Source organism: Rhineura floridana, chromosome 5 (genome assembly GCF_030035675.1).
Source record: "Rhineura floridana isolate rRhiFlo1 chromosome 5, rRhiFlo1.hap2, whole genome shotgun sequence".
Taxonomy (NCBI): domain Eukaryota; kingdom Metazoa; phylum Chordata; class Lepidosauria; order Squamata; family Rhineuridae; genus Rhineura; species Rhineura floridana.
The window spans coordinates 60,200,844-60,224,547 of NC_084484.1; the positions used below are offsets into that span (position 1 = coordinate 60,200,844).

Genomic DNA, 23,704 nt, shown 5'->3' on the forward strand with positions numbered 1-23,704 from the left:
GTGATATCTAGAGCTTGGAGCTTCAGCATGAATTCTCCAGCTCTGTCTTCTGGTTCATCGAATGAGTCTGGGAGGCCCATAGTCACCTGAGAGGATGGACCCAAGACCTCAAGGCCAGCTTCGGCATGCCAAATTGGTCTAATTAATGAGCAGGGGGCTTGGGTTCCCCAGATAACTCCACCTTGCTGCTGCCTAGACACAGAAGGGCCTGCTGCATCCTGGTGAGCCAGGACATGGGAGTGGAGGCCCTAGAGATGTTTCCTTCATCCCACACACAAACCAATAATTGATAGCCAGGCGCTGTATGCAGAAGTCTGCAAGTCAGTACAGATGGTTCTACCTAAGGATCTTTAATCCACAGGAGTGTCAGGCATTGAGGTGCAGGGTGACCCATGGCTCCCTGTATCCTCTCAGCTACTTCTTACTGCCTTATCCACTATTTTAGGGACAGATTTTGGTGTGAAATCTCCACTCCATCTTTGGAGGCACAGCAGCCCTCCAGGGGACACATAGTAAAGCTGTGTCTTTTCCTCCCTCCACAGTAGTAATTCCTCCACAGATCCCCACGGGTCTCAGGATTATGAGGCACCATTGAAGAGATGCACAGTGCTGCCATGGTCTAATGACCCTTCTGTTACTGCTTCTGCGGCTCTGTGTGTGGGAGGGAGGATTAGGTTCATGTGAAGGGAGGAGGAGTTTTCAGCAAATGGAAAGGAGGAAGAGGAGAGTGGCTTAGTTCACCTGTTCTTTCCTGGGGACCTTTAAGTCTGTGCCATTCTCAGTGCAGGCTTCAGGGGAACCTAATGTTGCCAAACCCTAGAGTCTGAGGGATGTCTCTGTGATAATGGGCTATCTTCAGTGCCACAGGTTCCTAGTGACCATCAGCAAGAGTCAGTTGTTCCTCTGCAAGGAGATGACTCACCAAGTATAACCAACACCAAGTAGGGTGTAGTGTTCCTTCTAGAGGACTGGATTCAGAAGATTCAAAGGGTTGTAAGGACTGGGCTTTTTTTCAGGCACCTAGATCTGTTCTTGCTAGCTCACCTGCAGGAAGCGATGATTTTGTGTATTGACATCGGTCTATGGGCCACATTCCATTTCAAAGAGCTCTAATGGTGGGCCTTTCCTTACCAGCAAGAGATTCTGCAGAGGAAACGCATGAAGGTACTGGTGGGGGAGGAGGTGCAACATTCTCTAAGGTGGTGGCTCTTCCTGCAGTCCAGTAGGGTGCTCTGATCTGGGAGCAGCAGCAGGTTCAGATCACCACCTCTGACAGGCTGGGTGGGTGTCACCTGGGACATAATTTTACTCAGAGAAGTCATCTCTCTCAGAGTCAAAAAGGCTGATCAGTTGGTTGGAGCTGAGGACTGTAAGGATGGTCCTTCACTTTCTCTCATTAATCCAGGGCAAGCATGTGCTGGTGAACACTGACAACATAATGACCAAAACACTCATAATTCAGCAGTGGGGCATCAGGTCTCCCTCATATAGGAAAGCACTCTGCTGCTAGATTGGGGCAAATGTCATCTAGAATCCCTGTTTTCAGAGCATGCTCTGGCATTTCCAATGTACAGGCAGAGTGGCTCAGCAGGTATCAGGGCCCAGCCAGGGGAGTCCTCATCAGAGGAAGACCAGGAGGCTCCGGTCTTGGGTCCAGCTTTGGCTCAGGCTCCATGTGAGGGTGAGGAGCTAGGGTCCTGTGACAAGGTTGAGGAAGGGCCATCTGCACCCAGGTAAGGCTTGGCCTCTAACAGCCACACTAAATGGGTCCCAAGCTCAAGGGAGAGGTCTCAGATGCCAGCTGGAGACCCAGACCATCTGGAGGAGTGTTTGGTTGCAGGTCTGAACTCTTAGGGAGTAAAGGACTGGCTGCAGGTAATTAATAGGAGTTGGCTGGGGTTTGGGGTGTGGTTCCAGCAGCTGCAGGACAAAAACCCCAGTGTTAGGCTGGAAGAGCTGCTGGAACAATGTCTATATTTTTTCCATTTTCAGACTTGGGTGCCATGGGGATGGATGTTGATTTTTTTTTATTTGATTTGATTTATTAGTCACCCATCTGGCTGGAAACCCAGCCACTCTGAGTGACATACAAAATAAAGGCATATAAACATCAAAATATATAAACATCAAAAAACAAGTAATAAAACTAAACAACAAAGTAGAAGCTATCCCCCAACCCACACAGCCCAACCCAAAGATCAGAAAGTCCTCCTAAAGAAGCTGTGTTTGAAGGCTGGAGAGTGGGGCAAGGCAGGTGGAAGCAGCCTTCCCTGATGGCAACAGAATCTCTCTCCCCTCATAGTCCTCCTCCTGAGGCAGCTCCCTTTTGAGAGCTGGAGGATGGGGCGAGGCAGGTGGAAGCAGCCTCTCCTGATAGCAACAGAGTATTTCTCCCCTCATAGTCCTTCTCCTGAGGCAGCTCCCTTTTGAAGGCTGGAGGATGGGGTGAGGCAGGTGGAAGCAGCCTCCCCTGATGGCAACAGAGTCTCTCTCCCCTCATAGTCCTTCTCCTGAGGCAGCTCCCTTTTGAAGGCTGGAGGATGGGGTGAGGCAGGTGGAAGCAGCCTCCCCTGATGGCAACAGAGTCTTTCTCCCCTCATAGTCCTTCTCCTGAGGCAGCTCCCTTTTGAAGGCTGGAGAGTGGGGCAAGGCAGGTGGAAGCAGCCTCCCCTGATGGCAACATAGTCTTTCTCCCCTCATAGTCCTTCTCCTGAGGCAGCTCCCTTTTGATGTGCTGTTGTCCAGTTGGCCTCAAGGGCTGCTTTATGCTTTCCCCCCAATGGTTCTGCTCCAGAGGGTCTTTTGGAAGATTAGAACAGAGGCGGTAGATACCATACTAGTGGCTCCTTTCTGGCCCAGCAGGGTTTGGTTTGCAGAACTGATGTCCCCATCCTGAATGTAGCCTTTCCTTCTCTCCAGCTGCAAGAGTCTGTTAAACTGAGGGGCAGGTGTTGCATCCAGATCTAGACTGGTTGCAACTGCATGCTTGGCATTTGAGTGCAAGAACCTAGTTGACTTTGGCTTTGATACTCCACTGGTTTCCACAATTCTGGCTTTCTGCAAGCTGTCTACCTGGAGGATTTACAAGTTTATGTGGAGAGCTTTATGAGTCATATTGCTCCTTGCCCCCCAATAAATAAAATAACCTTTCTCCCTCATCACTGAATGATCATCATTGAAAAGACAAGAACTCTCAAGATATTAACAGCTGCCATTGACAGCTGTCACTCTGCCTTTCTTGGCTTCATATACGTTCTGGCCTTTCTAGAGGTTGTTTGGGATAAGGCTGTGGGGTAATCCATAGTTTTTCTACAAATGAGTAAATTTAACTTTTACTGAGCCCATTCTAGATACCAATATGTACCTTAAATTGTCTCTGAACACAGTGTGGTTGATAGGAAATAGTGTGTATGTTTTCATATCCTAAAGGAAAAATCTAAAATCTGAATTTGCAGCCAAAAATAAGAAATTTGGAGATTTGGGATGTGTGGCTTTGCCTACAAGCGGGATGGTGCATAGTACTGAGTCTCCTGAATCCACAGGGCCGATAGCGTGACGGACTGCTGGTTATAATTGATGTAATGCATAAAATTGGCAGATATACTTAGGTATTTCAGGCAGATTTCTTCCTAAAAAGTGCTAAAATTCCGAAGCTCAGCAATAGTGCTGAAATAGACTCATGTTCTGCAGAGCTCTCTGACAGCACTGACACTTTTGTCAAAATGGCACGGGGAGGATCTAAAACTGCCAAGAGTGGGAAATCGGCTAGCCTTCAAGAAGGCGCTGAAATTGCCAGATACGTGTCCTGAATGAGAGAAGCTTTAGTGGCAGACTGGTCAGTGGCTCTGCAATCGCTAGAAGGGAAAATTGAGACTGTCTCTACTCAGTTAAAGGACATAGCAAAAATAGCCAATGCTGCAATGGACTTAAGTTTAAATAATGACAGTGCAGTTAAGTGCCTGAAATTGGCAGTTTTGGATCTAGAGCTCAGGCAGGAGGACAGGGAGAACTGGGATCATAGAAAGAACCTTCATCTGAGAGGGATCCCCAAAAAGGAAGAAGGGAAGGATATGCCTTTGCTGGCCCTCTCCAGCAAAGAATTGGAGCGAGTTGACAGGGCTCTGGGCCCTAGACAGCATTCAGATGGTTTCCCTCGAGACATCATTGTTAGATTTGAATGCTGCAGAATGAAAGAACAGTCTATAAGGTCCTGTGCAATCAAAGAGAATTCGACTATGGGGACTCAGAGGTGGAAGTATTCCAAGATTTATGCTCAGAAACTCTCAAGCACTGCCGGGCATTTTGACCATTCACACTAGCATTCAGAGGAGCGGGTCTCACCTATAGATGGGGCTTCCCATTTAAGCTACTGGTTGAATGCAAAGGAAAAGTTTATTCAGAAACGGATGAAAAACAAATGCAAAAAAAATTGAGAGATCTGCAAATTAATATTCCGGAGACTGAGGGATTGAGCACAGATGGGGAAAATCCCTGGCAACAACAACAAGGGAAGCAAGATAAGAAACAGAAAAACTTTACCCCTTCTGGGCATAACAGTGAGTAGTCCCTATCTTTCACAAAACTAACCAACCCACCATTTTCTTCTCACCTCCTTGTTTGAACCAACTCCATCACTAAGTTAGCTGCTCTCATCTTTAACCAATTGTGCCCCATGGAGGGAGAGAGTTCAAGGATGAATACAGGGCTCCCGTCTACCCCCACATTCCCTCATGGCAGGAGGCATGTCTTGGTGTCACCTAATGCCTCCCTCAGAGGGAGTATCTCCATGTTGGGATTTCTGTTACTTTTCGTATTCGATGTTACAGTTCAGTCAGGTTTTTATCCCTGCCCCCTTGTTTGGAGTACTATTTAAAGTTTTTCTCATATGGTATCCAACATGTCAAGGGATGAAGCAGTACCCAATGAATTAAGTTTGTCATCTGCTCCTTTTGGCTCTCAGCCTCTTAAATTGATCTTGCTTAATGTGAAAGGCTTGGGAACGGCTCTTAAGAGAACAAGAATCGAGAAAGTCCTAAATGTTATGGAAATTTGTATATGCAGAAATCCTCAGCGTCTGAGCTGCATGTGTGTATTTACTTAAGTAGCAGGCTTTTACCCTGCATTTAGATCACTGAGACTTAAGATTTTGTAAAATAAGAAAAGCTACCTTATTTATAGAAATACATAGTAGATAGGAAAGGCATACCTAATTCTAAATAAGTAAGTTGGAGGCTCAATGCCCAGAAGTGGGTATTGCCCTCATGGCTCAGGAGAGAGAGCAAAGACAAAGATGTCTCCTCTCTCCTCAGGTAGTCCAAGAAGAACACGAAGGAGGGGCAGATAAGCTTCCCTGAGCATATCAGTTTATAGTGGAAGTTAGGTAGAGAACAACAAAGGTAAAGGTAGGCAAGCCTAGCCAGCTGGAGGACCCTATCTTCCATCTGGATTACAAACAAAAGAACCCAAACAGGAGTTCTTGCCTTCAGGCGTTGTTCTTGTCTTGGAAGTGAATCACTTCCAACACTAAAGAGAGAACGTCCAGACATAATCTTACTGCAGGAAACACATCAGTGGAAATCCTCCGCTCAATGCCTCCTAAAAGGAAGGAGGTTGAGTGATCAGATTTGCACTCCTAGGTCATCTAAATCTAGAGATGTGGCCATTCTCATCACCCGGTCCTGCCCATATGTCATTCATGACTCTATGATCAATCCTAATGCTAGATTTGTGTTTGTAGGGGGGGGCTCTTTCTGGGGAGGAAATTATGTTTGCATCCAACTACATTCCAAATTCAGACCAGCTCAGCCTTATTGCATCTACCTTGAAACATTTGGAAAACTTTGCAACTGGCCCAATAATTGTGGCAGGAGACTTTAATGTATGTTGTGAAAATTCTAAGGACAAACAGTCATTCTTCACAAGATCCCAGGGTCAGCGCAATTTTGTGGAACTTATAAACTCATTTGATCTTATAGATGCATGGAGGGCATTGACTCCCTCTGCGAAAGATTATAATTTTTTCTCTTCTAGACACCATTCATATTTCTGGATAGATTACGTGTTCATTGTCAACTCATTATGGGATAGGGTAGTTGACGCTGGAACAGGTCCTATCAGTTTCACACCATGCTCCGGTCACCTTAGAATTAGCAACTTCAGCCCTTTGCCCTTTCTCTTTTAAATGGAGGTTCAGTTCCAACCTGCTGGCTGATTCAGTGGCTACTGCAAACGTAAAGCAAGGGATTAAAATTATTTTACTGAGAATGACACCCTGGGATGTTATTGCGAACATTGTGGGACACAATGAAAGTTGTAGTCAGAGGCCACTGCATCAATGAAACTTTGTTGTTGTTATGTGCCTTCAAGTCAATCATGACATATGGCGACCCTATGAATCAGTGACCTCCAATAGCATCTGACGTGAACCACCCTGTTCAGATCTTGTAAGTTCAGGTCTATGGCTTCCCTTATGGAATCAATCCATCTCTTGTTTGGCCTTCCTCTTTTTCTACATCTTTTCTTATGAATCTTGTCTTCTCATTATATGTCTAAAGTATGATAACCTGAGTTTTATCATTTTAGCTTCTAGTGGCAGTTCTCATTTAATTTCTTGTAATACGCAATTATTTGTCTTTTTCACAGTCCATGGTATGCGCAAAACTCTCCTTCAACACCACATTTCCAATGAATTGGTTTTTCTCTTACCTGCTTTTTTCACTGTCCAAGTTTCACATCCATACATAGAGATTGGGAATACCATGGTCTGAAAGATCCTGACTTTAGTGTTCAGTGACACATCTTTGCATTTGAGGACCTTTTCTAGTTCTCTTATAGCTGCCCTCCTCAGTCCTAGCCTTCTGCTTTCTTGACTATTGTCTCCATTTTGGTTAATGACTGTGCCAAGGTATTGATTATCCTTGACAAGTTCAGTGTCCTCGTTGTCAACTTTAAAGTTACATAACTCTTCTGTTGTCATTACTTTAGTCTTCTTGACATTCAGCTGTAGTCCTGCTTTTGTGCTTTCCTCTTTAACTTTCAACAGCATTCGTTTCAAATCATTACTAGTTTCTGCTAGTAGTATGGTATCATCTGCATATCTTAAATTATTTATTTTCTCCCTCCAGTTTTCACACCTCCTTCATCTTGGTCCAGTTCCACTTTCTGTATGATATGTTCTGCATATAGATTAAACAAGTAGGGTGATAAAATACACCCCTGTCTCACACCCTTTCCGATGGGGAACCAATTGGTTTCTCCGTATTCTGTCCTTACAGTAGCCTCTTGTGCCAGTATAAGTTGTGCATCAGGACAATCAGATGCTGTGGCACCCCCATTTTTTAAAAAACATTTCATAGTTTTTCATGATCTACACAGTCAAAGGATTTGCTGTAAACTATAAAGCACAGGGTGATTTCCTTCTGAAATTCCTTACTCCGTTCCATTATCCCACGTATGTTTGCAATATGATCTCTGGTGCCTCTCCCCTTTCTAAATCCAGCATGGACGTCTGGCATTTCTTGCTCCATATGTGGTAAGAGCCTTTGTTGTAGAATCTTGAGCATTACTTTACTTGCATGTGATATTAAGGCAATAGTTCGATAATTACTGCATTCCCTGGGATCCCCTTTCTCTGGAATGGGGATGTATATTGAACGCTTCCAGTCTGTGGGCCATTGTTTTAAACTTTAAAATTTTTATTTAGATGGCATTGGACTCCATTGCATCTTTACCATGTCACTAAGCTGATCTCACCAAAATGTTGGAGAGGATGTGATACACTAGGATGTTTTAAACATGTGGTGGGATTGTGCTCCAATCCAGACTTTCTGGAATTCAGTCTTTAGTATTGTTTCTTTTATAGTGGATCAGGCTTTGTTACCTGATCCGGTGCTGGCATTGCTTTCCACAGAACATAATGGTAATCCTCATATACAGTATTTCATAAGGAACTGCTAGCCTTTCTCTTGTCAGCAGCATAATTAGTAATATCCGCAAAATTTAAAACTGGCTTGGAATTCTCTACTTAATACTGGCTAAGCAAGGTCTGCAAGTTGGCCTTGGCAGAGTGCCTCACACAACATAGTAGTGATCTGAAGTCTGTTGAAGAAAGACAAGTTTGATGGGGTCTTGTTTCCCTTTCTGAGTTATGTGAATAATCATTCTTCTGTGTTATCCCCACCAGCAACACAAGTGTCTTTGTAGAAAGATATTCATATTACTGGTGCAGCACCCTCACAAATTGCTCATTTTATATTTCTCACTCCTCAGTTTGTATTATCCCTGCTATATATTCGAACTCCTAAAGGTTCTTAACTATGTAACCTGCTCTACAATGTATTCCAATCTTGTTTATTGTTCACTCTGGCTCCTGTGTTTAAGTGTTCCAGATGTTATTGTTTTGGTTTTATAAAATTCAATAAAAATAAGTTAAAAAAATTTTTTGGAAGATTTGTCACTTTTATTGTAATCCATCCCAAGATCCTTGATAGTCTTCTTTTATTTAGAACAAACTCTGTTATCTCAATGTAGCAATTACCAGCACAGATTCTTCAATGTTCACATGGTCCTCTATATTACAAAAGCTTCCTTGTTCATGTACATGGATAGAACAACTTCCTACACTGAAATCACTTAGAAAGTTCATACAAGCTAGTGCTTTCTGCACACCACTGAATGCACATGGAACTCTGTTAAGGGCTATGACTTAGGCAGACCAATCCAATGTACATAAATCCCATTTATTTAAATGAAATTTAGCTGCACCCAATGTTCACTGGTTTGTTTCCAATGGATTTCTTTTAGGATATGTTTTCAACAATTTCAATTTTTTATTTTACGTTTACTGCAGAGTCTTTTAAAAGTTTGGTATTATACAAAATAAGGCAATACACTCAGATTAGCTTGTTTAACTAAAACAGTAATTGAGCTTTCCTAAAGTTTTAGGCATTTTTCAGGTACATTTCTAGTAAAATGTTTATTGTCTTTATTAATACATGTTTTGGCAGCATTTAGCAGCAGAAAAAGCCTACAAATCACAGATTTCTACGTTAGGTAAGTCTGTTGTGAAAATGGAGGAGGAACTCCACAAAGTCCACCTGGAAAAAGTTTCTGTACTCTCAGCCTTGACATCTACTCAGGAACTGTGCATAAAATTAGACACTAGCAAAGAGTTGTTAACCCGGCAACTAAACAACACAACACAGGAATTAGAACGGGTAAGTATAATATAATCTACATATTGTTTAGAGAAATTTTGAAGACAGAAAACATAGTTTGAAATGCATTTTAATATAAACTTTAATGAAATTTTCCACAATATATCAACATTCATTTTAAGTAATACTGTAGATACCTGATCTGAATTCAGCCTTTTCCTTAAGACAGGCCAATGACTTGGGATAGCCTGATCACAGTTGTCCTTGTATTGGTAACCTCAGAATTAGATTGCAGCAATGCACTCTGTGGGCTGCCCTTGGTTCAGAGGCTGCAGCTAGTGCAGAACACAGTGGCTAGGTTGCTTGTAGTGGCAAACTACTGCCAGCATATAACACCTTGGTTGCAGGATTTGCATTGGCTGCCAGTCTATTACTGGCCAAGTTCAAGGTTTCGGTACTAACATATATGGACCTAAAGAGCTCAAGATCAGGTTACTTGAGAGACCACTTTGTCCTTTATAGACACAGTGGGTCACTGCATTCTTCAGGAGAGTTTCTCTTTAAAGTCCCCAAAATATCAAAATCATGCTCCATGGTAACTCAGAGCAGGGCTTTCACTGTGGCTGCCCCATTCTTTAGAAAAGCATCCTTGTTGATGTATGATAGGTGGCCCACTATTTGTACTTCCAGAAACAATTGAAGACATTTTTGTTTCTACAAGCTTTTCCAGCTGGATGAAAAGTGTTCGTTGTGTATTGTTTTAAAACTTATCTTTTTAATGTTTTAAAAATTATTTTAGATGTTTTTATAGTTTGTAAATCATCTTGACATGTATATAAAAGGCCATTAATTAAAGGAGAAAGGATCTTGATCTTGGTGAACACACCATCCATTCCTTTGGCATGATTTTTGGTAGGTCAAGGGGACACTTTTTATATTTTCTTGTGGGAAATATGCAAACAGCTCTTTAGAGCACTTTTAAGGGTAAAAAACAGAACTGAATGATATTCCACCTTGATATCCAACATGTACAAAAAAAGCAAAAATGTGGTATTATGCATGAGATGTGATTTAATTCAACCAATTTGAGAACAAAAAAATAACAGGAATGTTAAATGCAAACACTGGTGGTTCATGTGTGCAATTCAAATATTTGGTGGAATCTAGACACATCAAAGCATGAATTCTAGTTTTAGCTCTCTAAGGTTGATATGAGATATGTATTCATCATATCATAATTGCAGGGATGTATGCAGGAGGCATCCAGAAAACAGTGGGTTTATTCCCCTCGCCAACTGTCCTAACACAAGTAGGGTCACATGGTACCACAACGAATGAATAAGGCAGCTGCTAAGGTTCTACCTCCAGGTCCTTCCCTGCCTAACAGTTCAGAGCTCCTGCTTCTTATTTTCTTAATCTTTACCTTGGCTCTTTGTTCCTTTTTTACCCTTTTTATAAATTGCTTCAGTTTTCTTTCTCCTCTCTTCTGCCCCTGCTCCCTAACTTTTCCTATGGTAGTCTCTAGGGAAACAAGCCCTTAGAAGAGACAAAACAACACATGTCTGAGTAATAAGAAGTAAAAAAGGCCAGCTCTCAGTCCCCCAGATTGGCTTGCTACTGAACAACCTGTGGTAGAGGAAGTGTGTGCATTGTCCTTGGAATGCTTCTCAGTTATAGCCACAGCTCTGACTTGCAGCCTGCCCTTTCCAGTGTCAACCAGACTAAGGGGTTTATCGAAGAGGGAGAGTACCAGAGCACAATGGAGTTTGCCTGTGATTTTAGCGAACCCATTCATCCTTTTGAGCATAAGCTTCAGAGTTTTTCTAACTCAGCTGGGGCTTCATAGGGCAGCAGTTTTTGGCAGGTCCCTGAAATGCAGGGAGGAGGTGGCCATTTGATTTTTGTATGCGCCAAACCCCTGCACCACTATTTTGGGTGGACAGTTTGGTAGTCCTCCCTTCAGTCAGCCAGTAGAGGGGCAGGATTCTTCTCCCTACTAGATATTCTAGAACTGGTGTGCTTTTACAGACTCTGGCAGCTTAAGACCTTGGCTCCTATCTGTTTCACAGCCTCCCTCATATGGACAGTGGTGTTCCTTCATTCCCTCCTGCAGGCATGATTATCTCTTATCAGCTCAGCAACTGCTTGCTCAGTAATGCAGCCCCTTACCATCACCATACAAGCCTGGCTAGTGCTTCTGGGTTCAGCAGCCACCTATCTAACACAGCCTATTTGTCCCTCCAATCTAGCTATTGATCAAAAGGCTAATTAAGCAGCCTTCTCCAGCCTTCTCCCTCTCACCTTTTACAACAGCTCAGAGTACTTATGAGGCAGACGTCACTCAACATTTAGCTCCAGCCCTACAGCCATCATTCTCTAGGAAAAGGGAAAAATGAACTCAACATACCTTGGATTTGTCTGCTGCTCCTCTTTCCAGGGGCTTAAGCCATTCTAAAAGGACTAAAAAGACTAAGGTGTTTGTTTTTTTGCAATAATCCTAAGAAGTTAAACAAGTTTCTGTATTGCAGTTACTGGCATTTCTCAGAAGAATTATTGGTCTTCCCTGACCCACCTGCTCTCTTCAGGCCAGCCAGTGGCTAAGCAGATAAAGAGTGGTGAGCATCCAATTCGATATGTAGAAAAAGGGGTCAAAGACCAAAATGCTGAAGTATTTTATAGAAAACTGGTCTTATTGCGAGATTTTTTTCAGAAAAGCCCAAACTGGTTTTATTGCAGAATATTTTTCAAAGAAGCCTGACGTGTTTCAGCCTGTAATCACAGGCCTTCATCAGGGGATAATAAAGACCAAAATTGTTCGGTTAACCATTGAAAAAGTTTATTATCCCCTGATGAAGGCCTGTGATTACAGGCTGAAACGCGTCAGGCTTCTTTGAAAAATATTCTGCAATAAAACCAGTTTGGGCTTTTTTGAAAAAAATCTCGCAATAAGACCAGTTTTCTATAAAATACTTCAGCATTCTGGTCTTTGACCCCCTTTTTCAGCCAATGGCTAAACATACTAGGAGGGGCTCTTAGTGAGATATTTCCCGAGTCATCTTTGCTTCCTCTTCACAGGACTCCTCCTCAAGGCTCCTCTGGAAAAGAAAGGAATGGTTGGACACAAGTCAGTAGGAGGATGCTTTCTTTGACTGTCTTTAAAGCTAATGATTTTGTATTGCTTCTTTCAAGGTGTTGTTTTCCTTAAGCATTGAGTCCAAGCAATCCTCAGCATCCTAGCTAGTGTCCAGAGGGGATTCTATTTTTCCAGCAGCAAAGTCCTTTCCTGAGAGATTCCTTTTCCTGCTTATTTTGAAGAGGTAGTTAGATGAGTGGGCTTCACCTTTTCATGGCTGGAAAGCTTCAGAGGTCACCTGAAAGTTTTGTTCTTTACAGGAAAATGTTTTGGAATCTTTTAAGTTTCCTCTGGTCAGGCCCTCTGGTTGATAACAGCAGTCTCCTGAGATGGGACAACCTTCCTAAAGACCAGAGAGAGAGGTGTTCTAATTTAGTTCTAAAGAAGACCCGTGACGCTGCAGCTTGCTCTATTTGTGCAGCTTTTCCAGCATCTGTGTTCTCACACATATCTCTTCTCTGGGTTAAAGACATGAAGCTACTGAGATCTTGTGCATAGAACTCTGGTTCAACTTGCCAATCTATAGTCTTTTTTGCAGATACATATTTGGATTACTACATTTTGCAGTATGGTGGTCTGATGGGTAATTTGATTACATCACTGTAATGTTGACACCACTCCAAGGTCTAACTCTTTTCTGTGTGATTTAAAGGTGAGCACCTATTTTGAGAGAAGGCCCTAAAAGATGTTTTAGTGAAAACAAAGGATAAAAAGAAAGTGATACCCTAAGCTCTGAAAATGAGGAAAAGCACTCCTCTTCACTACAGATGTGACTTCTTTCATCAGAATTTTCACTCCAGGGACTTCAGACAGTCCCAATCAGCCTGGTATGGGGCCAGATTTTCTTCTTGATGCCAGTCTAGTCCAGCCTCCAAACAGGGTGGCACCCAGTTAGTACAGCCTGTTCATCAGCAATCTGATTTGAGTCTTCACCTGGTGGGGCGGTATCACTTTTAGGATTTTTAGTTGGTCTGGGAGGCCTCTACCTCAGACAAATTGATCCTGAACACCATCTGACAAATTATTTCACAGAATGTTGTTTGGCCAAAGTATCTTCTGCAAAGAAGAGACAAACTTTGTAGGAAGCAGTGAACAGTCTCAGGGAGAATGCAGCTGTAGAACAAGGTTGGGGAACCTTTTTTAGCCTAAGGGCCACATTTCCCACTGGGAAGTCTTCCAGGGGCTACATGCCAGTGGTGAATGGGACAACAGATGTGACTCTAATCTTTTTATAGTAGCCTACAGTACCACTACACAGGAGTTAGAGGTTTCTACACGTACATCTCTCCATCTAGGTAAGCAAGATGCATCATTACATTTTCAAGAACACATTCCAACATGGTAAAAAAAAATGGAGGAGGATGTGGAGCAAGGCCAGTGAGGGCTATGGCCTAGGGAAGAGGCATAGCCTGTGCAGAATTCCAAGGACCAGATAGAGAGGCTCGGGGAGACATTTGACCCCCAGGGCAGAGGTTTCCCACTCCTGCTGTAGGAGAGGTCCCTCTTCTAGAATGCTTCCAGGGTATTTATTGCCTATTTTTGGACCCTAAGAAGGGGAGAATCTTAGCACTTCATCTTGGATCTTGGACTTGAAATATGTCAGCAAACGTGGTATATCAGTTTCAGGATGGAGACCCTGCTTTCTTTTGAGAAGCAATTTGATTTGAGAATTTCCTGACCTCAGTATATTTAACAGAAGCTTACCTTCAAATCCTAATTACCCCTGCACACAGGCAGTTCCTTTGGTTTACATACCAAGACTTCCACTGTTTATTGAGGGTGCTCCCCTTTGGCCTATCCTTGATGTGTTTTAACCAAACTAATGGGGTTACTGGTGGCCCTTTTTCAGATGCAGGGGATGCACATTTATGCTTCTGCAGTTTATCTTCTCAGGGCTGTGCAGGGGCACAAGCTATCATGATTCAATGTCTCCAAACTCTTGGTTTCCTGGTAACCTCCAGAAGAGCCACTTCTTTCCTTGCAGAGTCTTTATCATCTGAGAGCTCAGAGAGATACTAGATCAGGCCAAATGTTTCTCTCAGACAAGCAAATTCAGAAGATATCTCAGGAATTGTTACAGACCTCGCTTGGTCTCATGAACCTGGCTCAGGCTCCTGAACTCATGATGTCCTGCCTTGTGCAAAGATTCACTCCCATCTGTTGCAGTGCTTGCCTTTAGTACATCAGCAGAGTATCACACTCAAGCTACCCATCTAGATCCCTCTTTGTCCCATCAGTCTGTCATTCCTGGGTTTGGTGGAGGGATCCAATCAATCTTTTGACAGTCTCACCTCTTCATGATTCACCCCACATTGGAGAGTTCATGGGGCCAAACAACATCCCCCCAAACTGCCATCCAAGTAGGACTGGAACCACTGTAAAGCAGTACCACCCACTTCCAACGCAGACAGCTGCTTCAGAAGAATACCATGGCCGATGGTATTTAAAGCTACAAAGAGATCAAGGAGAATCAACAGGGTTACACTCCCCCTGTCTGTCTCTCAGCAGATGTTGTCATAAAAGGTGACCAAGGCAGTTTCTGTGCCAAAACCAGGCCTAAACTCTGATTGAAATGGATCTAGAAATTCGGCTTTATCCAAGAGAGCCTGGATGTCTTTATAAACATTCCCATAAGGTTCATATTGTTCACAAATGGGCATAAAGATGGTTGGCTGTCCTTGAAGACTTTGGTTCTCTTTTAAATGGCTAAACATGAGGTGGGTAGGGCCATCTGGAATTATAGTTATTCTTCACCCAGATCCTTCTTTTCCCTGTAAACTCTGTACCATACATCTTAAGAATTGTTTTACCATTCTTCTGTCCTAATCCCTCTATATTTCTGAGTGGGCATGACATAGACTAGATGTCTGGAGGGCCTTAAAAGTTTATCTCCCTCCAAGAGTCTTTTTGCAAACCAATTTTCCTTTTGTTTCTTTAAATCTTCCTAAGTCAAAATGTTAATCATTTCAAATTGACTTGCTGACTATGATGGTGGATTGCCAAAGCCTATGAATCTCAACATCTCCCTTCGCCTTTGAACATTTAGCTTCATCTACTGGGGCGGCAGTGACTTTGGCTGCCTGCTCTAAAAATACTCTGTTGAGGACACTTGCATAGCTGTTTCCTGGCCTCTGCCAAAACTTACTAGATACTACAGAATTGACCAGTGTGCTTCAGCTGAGGTATCTTTGGTCAGCATATACTCCAACAGGTACTTCTACCGGCCTAAGGGCAGCCACCTCTCTGATCCCTTCCTGATTTGGCTTGGCTTAAGTAAGTCATATTGTTTAATGGATGGCTCCTGGATGCATCCCTAGGAACAGAATGTTGGTCATTCTCTTTAATGTTCTTTCATAGGGTGTGCAGGAGGCATCCAGACCCATTCTTTATCAGGTGGCTTGGGCTCCAGTGTCTATTTCATGCCATACCTATTTGAAGAGTTTACTTTTCTTTTCTAGGCTCTCTCTATTTTGTTCGCAAGTGCTTCTCTGACTGCTCTTTCTCTGGCTCAGATACAGTTGGAGCTGGAGACAGAGTCTTAAAAGTATCCTTTTGGTACCTTGTGTGACCCAGCCTATCCTAGGGCAGTGGGTAGTAAACTACTGTTTTCAGCATGCCCCCAGAAATAATGTTTATGGTAAGTGACCAATGTTCCATTCTATGCTCATGTTATAAGTAGGGATGGAAAGATCTGTCAATTTTAGTTCTCTCAGTTTCTCACTTTTCTAATGTTAATGGCAAACTGCACCCCAAAATTCTAATAAATGCGAATTTCGAAGGATGGCTGTGTTTCGGTTCTCATGGCTGTGTTTTGGTTCTCATATTGTTTCGGAAAGTGCAAATTTGATAAATTCTGCTTGAAATGTGAACTGAATCGAAATTCTCACCCACCCCTAGTTATAAGTACCTGGTATAGACATACCCCAAGTTTCTGCTGTGATAAATGAACACCAAAGCTGCCTAAAATAGCATTTTTAAAAACCCTATGTTGACAGGTGGAGTCAAATACACCCTGATAGCACTGAAAAAAAGTGCAAAACTTTTTTGTCAGTCTTCCACAACTCCATGTTCCAGGTAGTTCTCAGCAGTGGCAAGGTGTGAATTGTCACGTGGCATTTCAGGGCTCCTCTTCCTAATTTAATTAAAACTCAGTGTTTTTACTCTCAGGGCCAATTCTGTCCCTGTTGGAATTACAGAAAATCAACAAAACACCACATAATGTGCTAGGAATCAAAGTGACCCCATGCTGTTTGAAGTTATTAGTCACTTTTCTACAGATGCTTAGGGCAGAACCTATTCTGTCCATTTGCTGTGGAGAAAAGAGTGTAGAAAGTGAAAAAAAAGTATTTTGTCTATTTCCATAATAGACTAATCAGTCACTCCCCTTAACATCACCACATCAGAGGTCAAAAGTGCCCCCACAAGTTTACAAAACCCTTTTATAAACTCAAATTTTAAAAACACTTTTTCCAGTTGGAACCTTGCCTATGACCCTGGGTGTTTCCTATCCCCACCCATCATAGCTATCATTTTGTATTAAACGTACAAATCCAGCTTTTGGGACTACTGCAACCCCAACTGCATCTGCAAATCTTTGCAAGCAACCAGCACTTTCACCTTAATTAGTGGTCAGACATAATGGCAACTCTTAATCAAAGACTTGTAACAGGAATATGAAGGAGCTGTGTGCTTATTTTACCCTGCTCTTCTCTATAAGTCAGAATGTCCTATGTGCAGAATAAGTTTACTCACTGAACATCAGAGCATTATCCAGCATGTAAAAAAACATTAAGGCAACCTCTGCTGTCATGGAGCTTGGTGTGTGAAGAATTGGAACTCTATGGAGCTTCAGATCATGCCCTCTAAAGTTTAACTGGGACATACCATTATATAATTTTCAGGGGTGGGGGAGAAAAGAAAACTGACATAACCTAGTCAGAGTTAAGCTTGTTTAAGTCATGCTGATTTAAGTGCAAGAAAATTAAATAGGAACTAAAAGTGCATAACTTTGGATGGACTGTAACCTGTGTGTTTATTTTCACTTGTTAGGCTATATTTTTATACTGTCAGTAGAGAACAATATTGTAAATATTCTTGACAGACTGAGAATTGCAGTTGTTGGCTGTTAGGTGGGGGGAAAGATATTTTACATTTAGGAAGATGGTATGGGCAAAAAGAGGGTTAATGAGGTTTAGTTTACAATTTGAAATATAATCCATCAGCTTCTAATATAGCAGGCATGAGAGAAAATGAAGAAACTAATCTTTTTGGCTTTCAGCTGCAGAATGAATGGGAATCGTCTCACTCAGAAACAGAACTGCTCAAAAAACAACTTACTAATGAAAGAATCTCAATAAAAAATCTAGAAACATTGTTAGCATCCAACCGTGAAAAGGAATTTCAATCTCACATGATAAACCAAGAAAAAGATTCTGAAATTCAGCTTCTTAAAGAGCAGCTTTCTATGGCTGAAAACAAAATGTACGTTAATAGGTGGAAGAAACCTCTGTGTTTCCATATTTGAAACTGATATATTAATTCTTGTTAGTATGCCCACCTTTATATTCACAAAGTGGGAGGGATTCCATGGTCATAAGCAATGATAGCACCTGCTATGGATGGTAATTGAGGAATTACTTGAAAAGCACGCAGCCTGAAAAATTGGAGGAAACTATCTTGGGAATGGGAGGAGGTTGCAAGGTTACTAAATTCCTTCCCTGGACCAGGCATGCACATACCTGATTCTATATCCCATTGCCCTGGGAAAGTAACTGTCATGGGTGTGTGAGGGACTAAGAAGTAGGCACAGAAAGTATTACATACAAAGCATGTCCGAATTTTTGTATGTCTGTTTGTACACAGTTGTGGATGCATGTGGATGAAATTTTAAGCACTGAACATATTTAAGATCTTTTGAGAGCAGAAATATGCTAAAATGGTTTTTGAGGTTTTTCGGGGACCCTGATACAACTTTTTAAAACACTTTAATACATTGGAAGCTATTCTTGAAAAGCTAATCATATTGGAGTTGATCCAGACGTGATCATATTTAGAGCAGACCCACTGAAAGCAATGGGACATTGTTATGATTACTTGCATCCTTTCAGTTCATATACTACCTTTCTCTGTTATAGTGCTATGCAGACTCGAGAGTTTTCGCAGCTCAAAAATACAATAACTCAACTGGAATCTGAGTTAGATATCACCAAAAGACAGCTGGGTACAGAATGCTTTGAAAGGTAAGTGTGTGATCACATTTTTAATCTTCTAAATTTATTTTGAATTAGATAGCATGCTATTATGATAATTTAGAAAGATGCATGAATATATGGCTAAAAACATCATATCAGTACAGGAATACCCCGATCTATGTACCTTCGTTTTACAGACCCTTGCGATTACAGACATACTCCATACTCCACCATACCCCACTTAACGTACACGCGCTTCGCAATTACGGACACTGATGGAACGCCTGAACTTGCATTCCACGTGCCATGTGTGTTGCGAAGCGTCATCTCCTGTAGCGTTCAGAGTGATCAGAGTGACTCTGAGTGACTGCTGACCTGAAGGTTCTCATTTACAGTACAGTACAGTAAAGATCTTCTTTAAATTGTTTAAATTCTTTAAATTGTTACTACAGTACAGAGCGATTGGAGCTCTGCCTGCCCCAGCCTAAGTCGGTGGCGGCAGTGTGTGTGTGTGTGGGGGGGGCACCTCGTGCTCTTTACAGTACTGTAGATCCCCTGATTTCATTTTATACCTCTCCATTGTCCCATTTTATACCTCTCCATTGTCCCCCATTGTCCCATCTTCCTTTCCTGCTTTAATTGATTGTGATAAAAAAAAATTAAAAAAATTAAAAAATTCTTTAGATCACCCTGATTTCATTTTATACCTCTCCGTTTTCCCATCTTCCTTTCCTGCTTTAATTTAATACGTTTCTCTCTGTCTCTGCCCATCATTAGTTCTGGCTTTTGCCACTGCTGGCTTGTGACTACCAATAGCGTGTGTGGGGTGTATGTGTGTATTGGTATTGTTTTCCCTTGCCTTCAGTACAGTACAGTAGTACAGTGCTGTATAGTATTACAGTACATAATGGCAGATAGAAAGAAAAGTCATAAATCTATTACCTTAGATATGAAGCTTAAAATGATTAAACTGTCTGATGAAGGTGTTTCTCAAGCTGAGATAGGCCGAAGGCTAGGCTTCACTCGAACTACAGGTAACACGGTCATGAGGAGCAAAGAAAAAATTCTTGCAGAAGTTAAGAGTGCTACACCAGTGAACACAACAAAAATTAGAAAAAGGAATAGCGTTGTTGCAGACATAGAGAGACTCTTAATAGTTTGGATAGAAAATCAGACTGCACGCCAGGTTCCTGTAAGCCAGGCAATGATTCAAAGTAAGGCCTTAAGCCTATTCAATGACCTGAAGGCTAAGAAAGGTGAGTCAGCGAAGGATGCCGAATTTGTTGCAAGCCGTGGATGGTTTGATAGGTTCAAGAACAGGTCTCACTCACATAACATCAAAGTGCAAGGAGAGGCAGCTGCTGCACATACTGAGGCTGCAGAAAGCTATCCACGCGACCTTGCCAAAATTATTGAAGAGGGAGGCTACTCCAAGGAACACATTTTTAATGTGGATAAGACTGGGCTGTTCTGGAAAAAGATGCATGCAAGAACCTTCATCGCAAGAGAAGAGAAAACAATGCCAGGCTACAAGGCAGCTAAAGACAGAATAACCCTTCTGTTAGGTGGCAATGCCTCTGGTACCTTAAAGCTAAAGCCTATGCTAATTTATCATTGGCAAAACCCTAGAGCTTTGAAGAACTATGTTAAAACTAGACTTCCAGGGCATTGGAGGTCTAATAGAAAAGCATGGGTGACTGTAGCCGTTTTCGAAGATTGGTTTGAAACCAGCTTTGTACCAGAGGTGAAAGCCTATTGCAAGGACAACAATATCCCTTTTAACATTTTGCTCCTTGTAGACAATGCTCCTGGCCACCCTCGAACGTTAGATGAACTGAACCCTAACATTCGAGTACCACCGAATACCACCTCACTCCTGCAGCCCATGGATCAATGTGTTCAAGTTAAACTACTTGAAAAGAACCTTCAGTAAGTGTATTGCAGCAATAGACAATGAAGAGGGGACAGGACAAGAAGTCCTAAAGAAATTCTGGAAAAGCTATGACATCTTGGATTGCATCAAAACTATAAGAGATGCTTGGAATGACATCAAGGAAACAACAATGAAAGGGGCCTGGAAAAAATTATGCCCAGTTTGTTGATGTCGAATCCTTTGAAGATCCTGTAGCTAATGTTACTGAAAATATTGTAGAGATGGCAAGGCAGTTAGAGCTGGAAGTGGAGCCAGAAGAAGTTGCTGAACTTATGGTGTCCCATCCTGAACCCCTCAGCAATGAAGATCTTCTGGAACTTGAAGAGCAGAGAGAAGAAGAAAATGTGCCGGATGAGGATGAGACCATGGAACAGCCTGAAGGCCTAACTTCAAAAATTCTCTTGGAAGCTTTCCGTCATCTTGATAGCGCCACGGCTCTTTTTGAAAAGCATGATAGGGACTTTGAAATAAGTTCCAAAGTCAATGCTATCATTTCGTGGACTTATGCCTGTTACAAAGAAATCTACAGGGAAAAGAAAAGAGCTACAGTTCAAACCTCCTTAGATACCTACTTTCATAAAAGGCCAGCAGCAGCACCCAGTCAATCTCCCAGACCATCAACATCCACTGAAACAGCAGCGTCACTAGCGGGACTGCGGGGGGGTGCGGACTTGCGGCGCGCACCCTCCCAGGGGCATGGACAGGGGTGGCTGGCCACGTGCGCGCACACACTCAGTAGCTGATGCTGACCACGTGCTCCAGGCTGACAGTGGAAGGTCCTTCCCGGCTTCACCGCCAGCGAGCGGGCACCTGCTTTGGGTGTGCACAGGACCGGGTGCCGGGGGGCCCTTGGCGAGCCCCCAAATCTTGTGCTGAGCACGTGCATGCGTGCGAGGCCAGCCACCCCCATCCATGCCCCTGGGAGGGCGTGCGCCGGAGGGGCATCCAGACAGAAGCAGGCCTGGGAACGCCAGCGCGGCTCCCTTGCCCCGCCGACACTGCTCCCAGTCTCGCCCGCCCGCCTGCCTGCCTCCGAGGAGGAGTTGGCTGCTCCGACGCCGACCCGGAGCGCTTCTCGGCTCCTTTGCTGGGCAATGGCGCGGGCGCCCTGCCTTGTGACGGGGCAGCTCTGGGTGTCACCCCCCTCATGGTGTCACCCGGGTGAGGTACGCACCCCCCGCACCCCGCTAGTGACGCCGCTGCTCTGAAAGTCCATCTCTAGCATTGACATCAGCCCCAAGCCCTACTCCTACTTCAGGTAGTCCATCCAAATCGCCAGCAAGAAAGTGTCTAGCCCTTGATGACTCGACTTATGAAGTAGAAGATATGCCCTCTCCTTCATCCTTCCTGCAATGCATATAAATTTTCGTTCATCCATTTCGCATCTGCCAGCTGACATTAAAGGTAAGCTTACCCTTTTTCATAAAGAGTTTATTTTATTTTATTTTATGTTTATTTTAGTTATAAATGCGTTATTTACATCAGTTATACCCGTATATGACGATTGCAGTGCAGTACATGGCCCCCGAATTGTGGAACAGCTTACCGGAGGAAATACGCCTGGCACCTACGGTTCTTTCTTTTAGGCGCCAGGTTAAGACCTGGCTGTACTCCCAGGCATTTTAATGTTTAATGCTTTATGTTTAATGTTTTTAGTTTAATGTGTTTCTCTGTTACTGATTTTATTCTATATTGTATTTTAATCCTGTTTGTACACCGCCCAGAGAGCTATTAGCTGTGGGCGGTCTAGAAATGAAAATAAATAAATAAAATAAATAAAATAAATTGATATGTGAAAAAAAAGTAGTGCTTCACTATAAGTACATTTTCACTTTACATACTCGCTCCGGTCCCATTGCGTATGTTAATGCAGGGTATTCCTGTAGTCTTATATCCACTGGAACTAAGGGTGTAATTAAAAGCACACTTACTAGGGAGCAAGAACCACTGCTGTGTGACTTAAATTTGTGAGTAAAAATTCATTCCACATGTGCAAAATTGGCGCAGGATTGTAGATCAGTTCTGTAAGTCAGTCTTTTGTATCTTCAGTAAGCATATCATTTGTGTGTGCCTTGTGCATTTTTCTTATTAATAAAAAAGGAAAGCAGAAGATTTATAAACTATCAATTGTTTTTATAGGATTTTCTTCAAATATTCTTTGAAGAATACAAGGTATAGCAGTTGAATCTGTATTCATCTGTAGAGAGAACTAGAAAAAGTTCTCAGATTCAAAGATGTATCACTGAACACTGAAGTCAGGATCATTCAGACCATGGTATTCCCGATCTCTATATATAGATGTGAAAGTTGGACAGTTAAAAAAGCAGATAAGAGAAAAATAAATTCATTTGAAATGTGTTGTTGGAAGAGAGCTTTGTGTATACCATGGACTGCGAAAAAGACAAATAATTGGGTGTTAGAACAAAAACGATCACTAGAAGCTAAAATGATGAACCTGAGGTTATCATACTTTGGACACATGAATGAGAAGACATGATTCACTAGAAAAGACAATAATGCTGGGAAAAACAAGGGAGTAGAAAAAGAGGAAGACCAAACAAGAGATGGACTGATTCTATAAAGGAAGCCACAGACCTGAACTTTCAAGATCTGAACAGGGTGGTTTAATGACAGATGCTCCTGGAGGTCACTGATTCATAGGGTTGCCATAAGTCGTAATCGACTTGAAGGCACATAACAACAAACACATATCTACACACAAGTAACTCCCATTGACTTTAATAGGGATCCATTTCTCCTCATCCATGTGGGAACAAATGATACTGCCAAACGGAGCTATGAAGAAATCACATCAGACTTTGAAGCTCTAGGAAGGAAACTCAAGGACTTTGGGGCCCAGACAGTTTTTTCATCCATCCTTCCAGTACTTAGAAGAGGAGCAGAAAGGGAAAGAAAAATACTCCGTGTGAACGAATGGCTACGAAAGTGGTGCCAACGTGAGAGATTTGGATTCTGGGACCATGGGCTATGCTTCCTGGAAGATGGACTGCTTGCAAGTGAGGGGTTGCATTTCACAAGGACTGGGAAGAATGTGTTTGGCATACCATGGAGAAGTTCATCAGGAGGGCTTTAAACTGAATCCTAAGGAGGAGGGAGACGTAAACTTAGTGGTAACGACTGATGAAGGCTTGTGCACAGTAATGGGAACAGAGAGATCGGCTCTAATAGGGCCCAGTAACAGTCCTCAGAAAAATGTAGTAAGGAAGCCAAGCCATAAATCACATGGTCTTCGATGTCTCTATACCAGTGGTTCTCAAACTTTTTTGGTTCG

The 23,704-nt window shown here is 42.6% G+C and overlaps 1 protein-coding gene across 1 annotated transcript in view; it reads left to right on the forward strand.

Annotated features, from left to right (window-relative positions):
* The window catches only part of TSGA10 (testis specific 10), an 88,472-nt gene that overhangs the window by 57,491 nt on the left and 7,277 nt on the right, over positions 1–23,704 (forward strand). Inside the window, exons 16-18 of the mRNA XM_061629406.1 lie at positions 9,006–9,215; positions 17,567–17,769; positions 18,423–18,527. Of these exons, the coding sequence (XP_061485390.1) occupies positions 9,006–9,215; positions 17,567–17,769; positions 18,423–18,527 (518 nt within the window). The remainder of the gene's footprint in view (positions 1–9,005; positions 9,216–17,566; positions 17,770–18,422; positions 18,528–23,704) is intronic.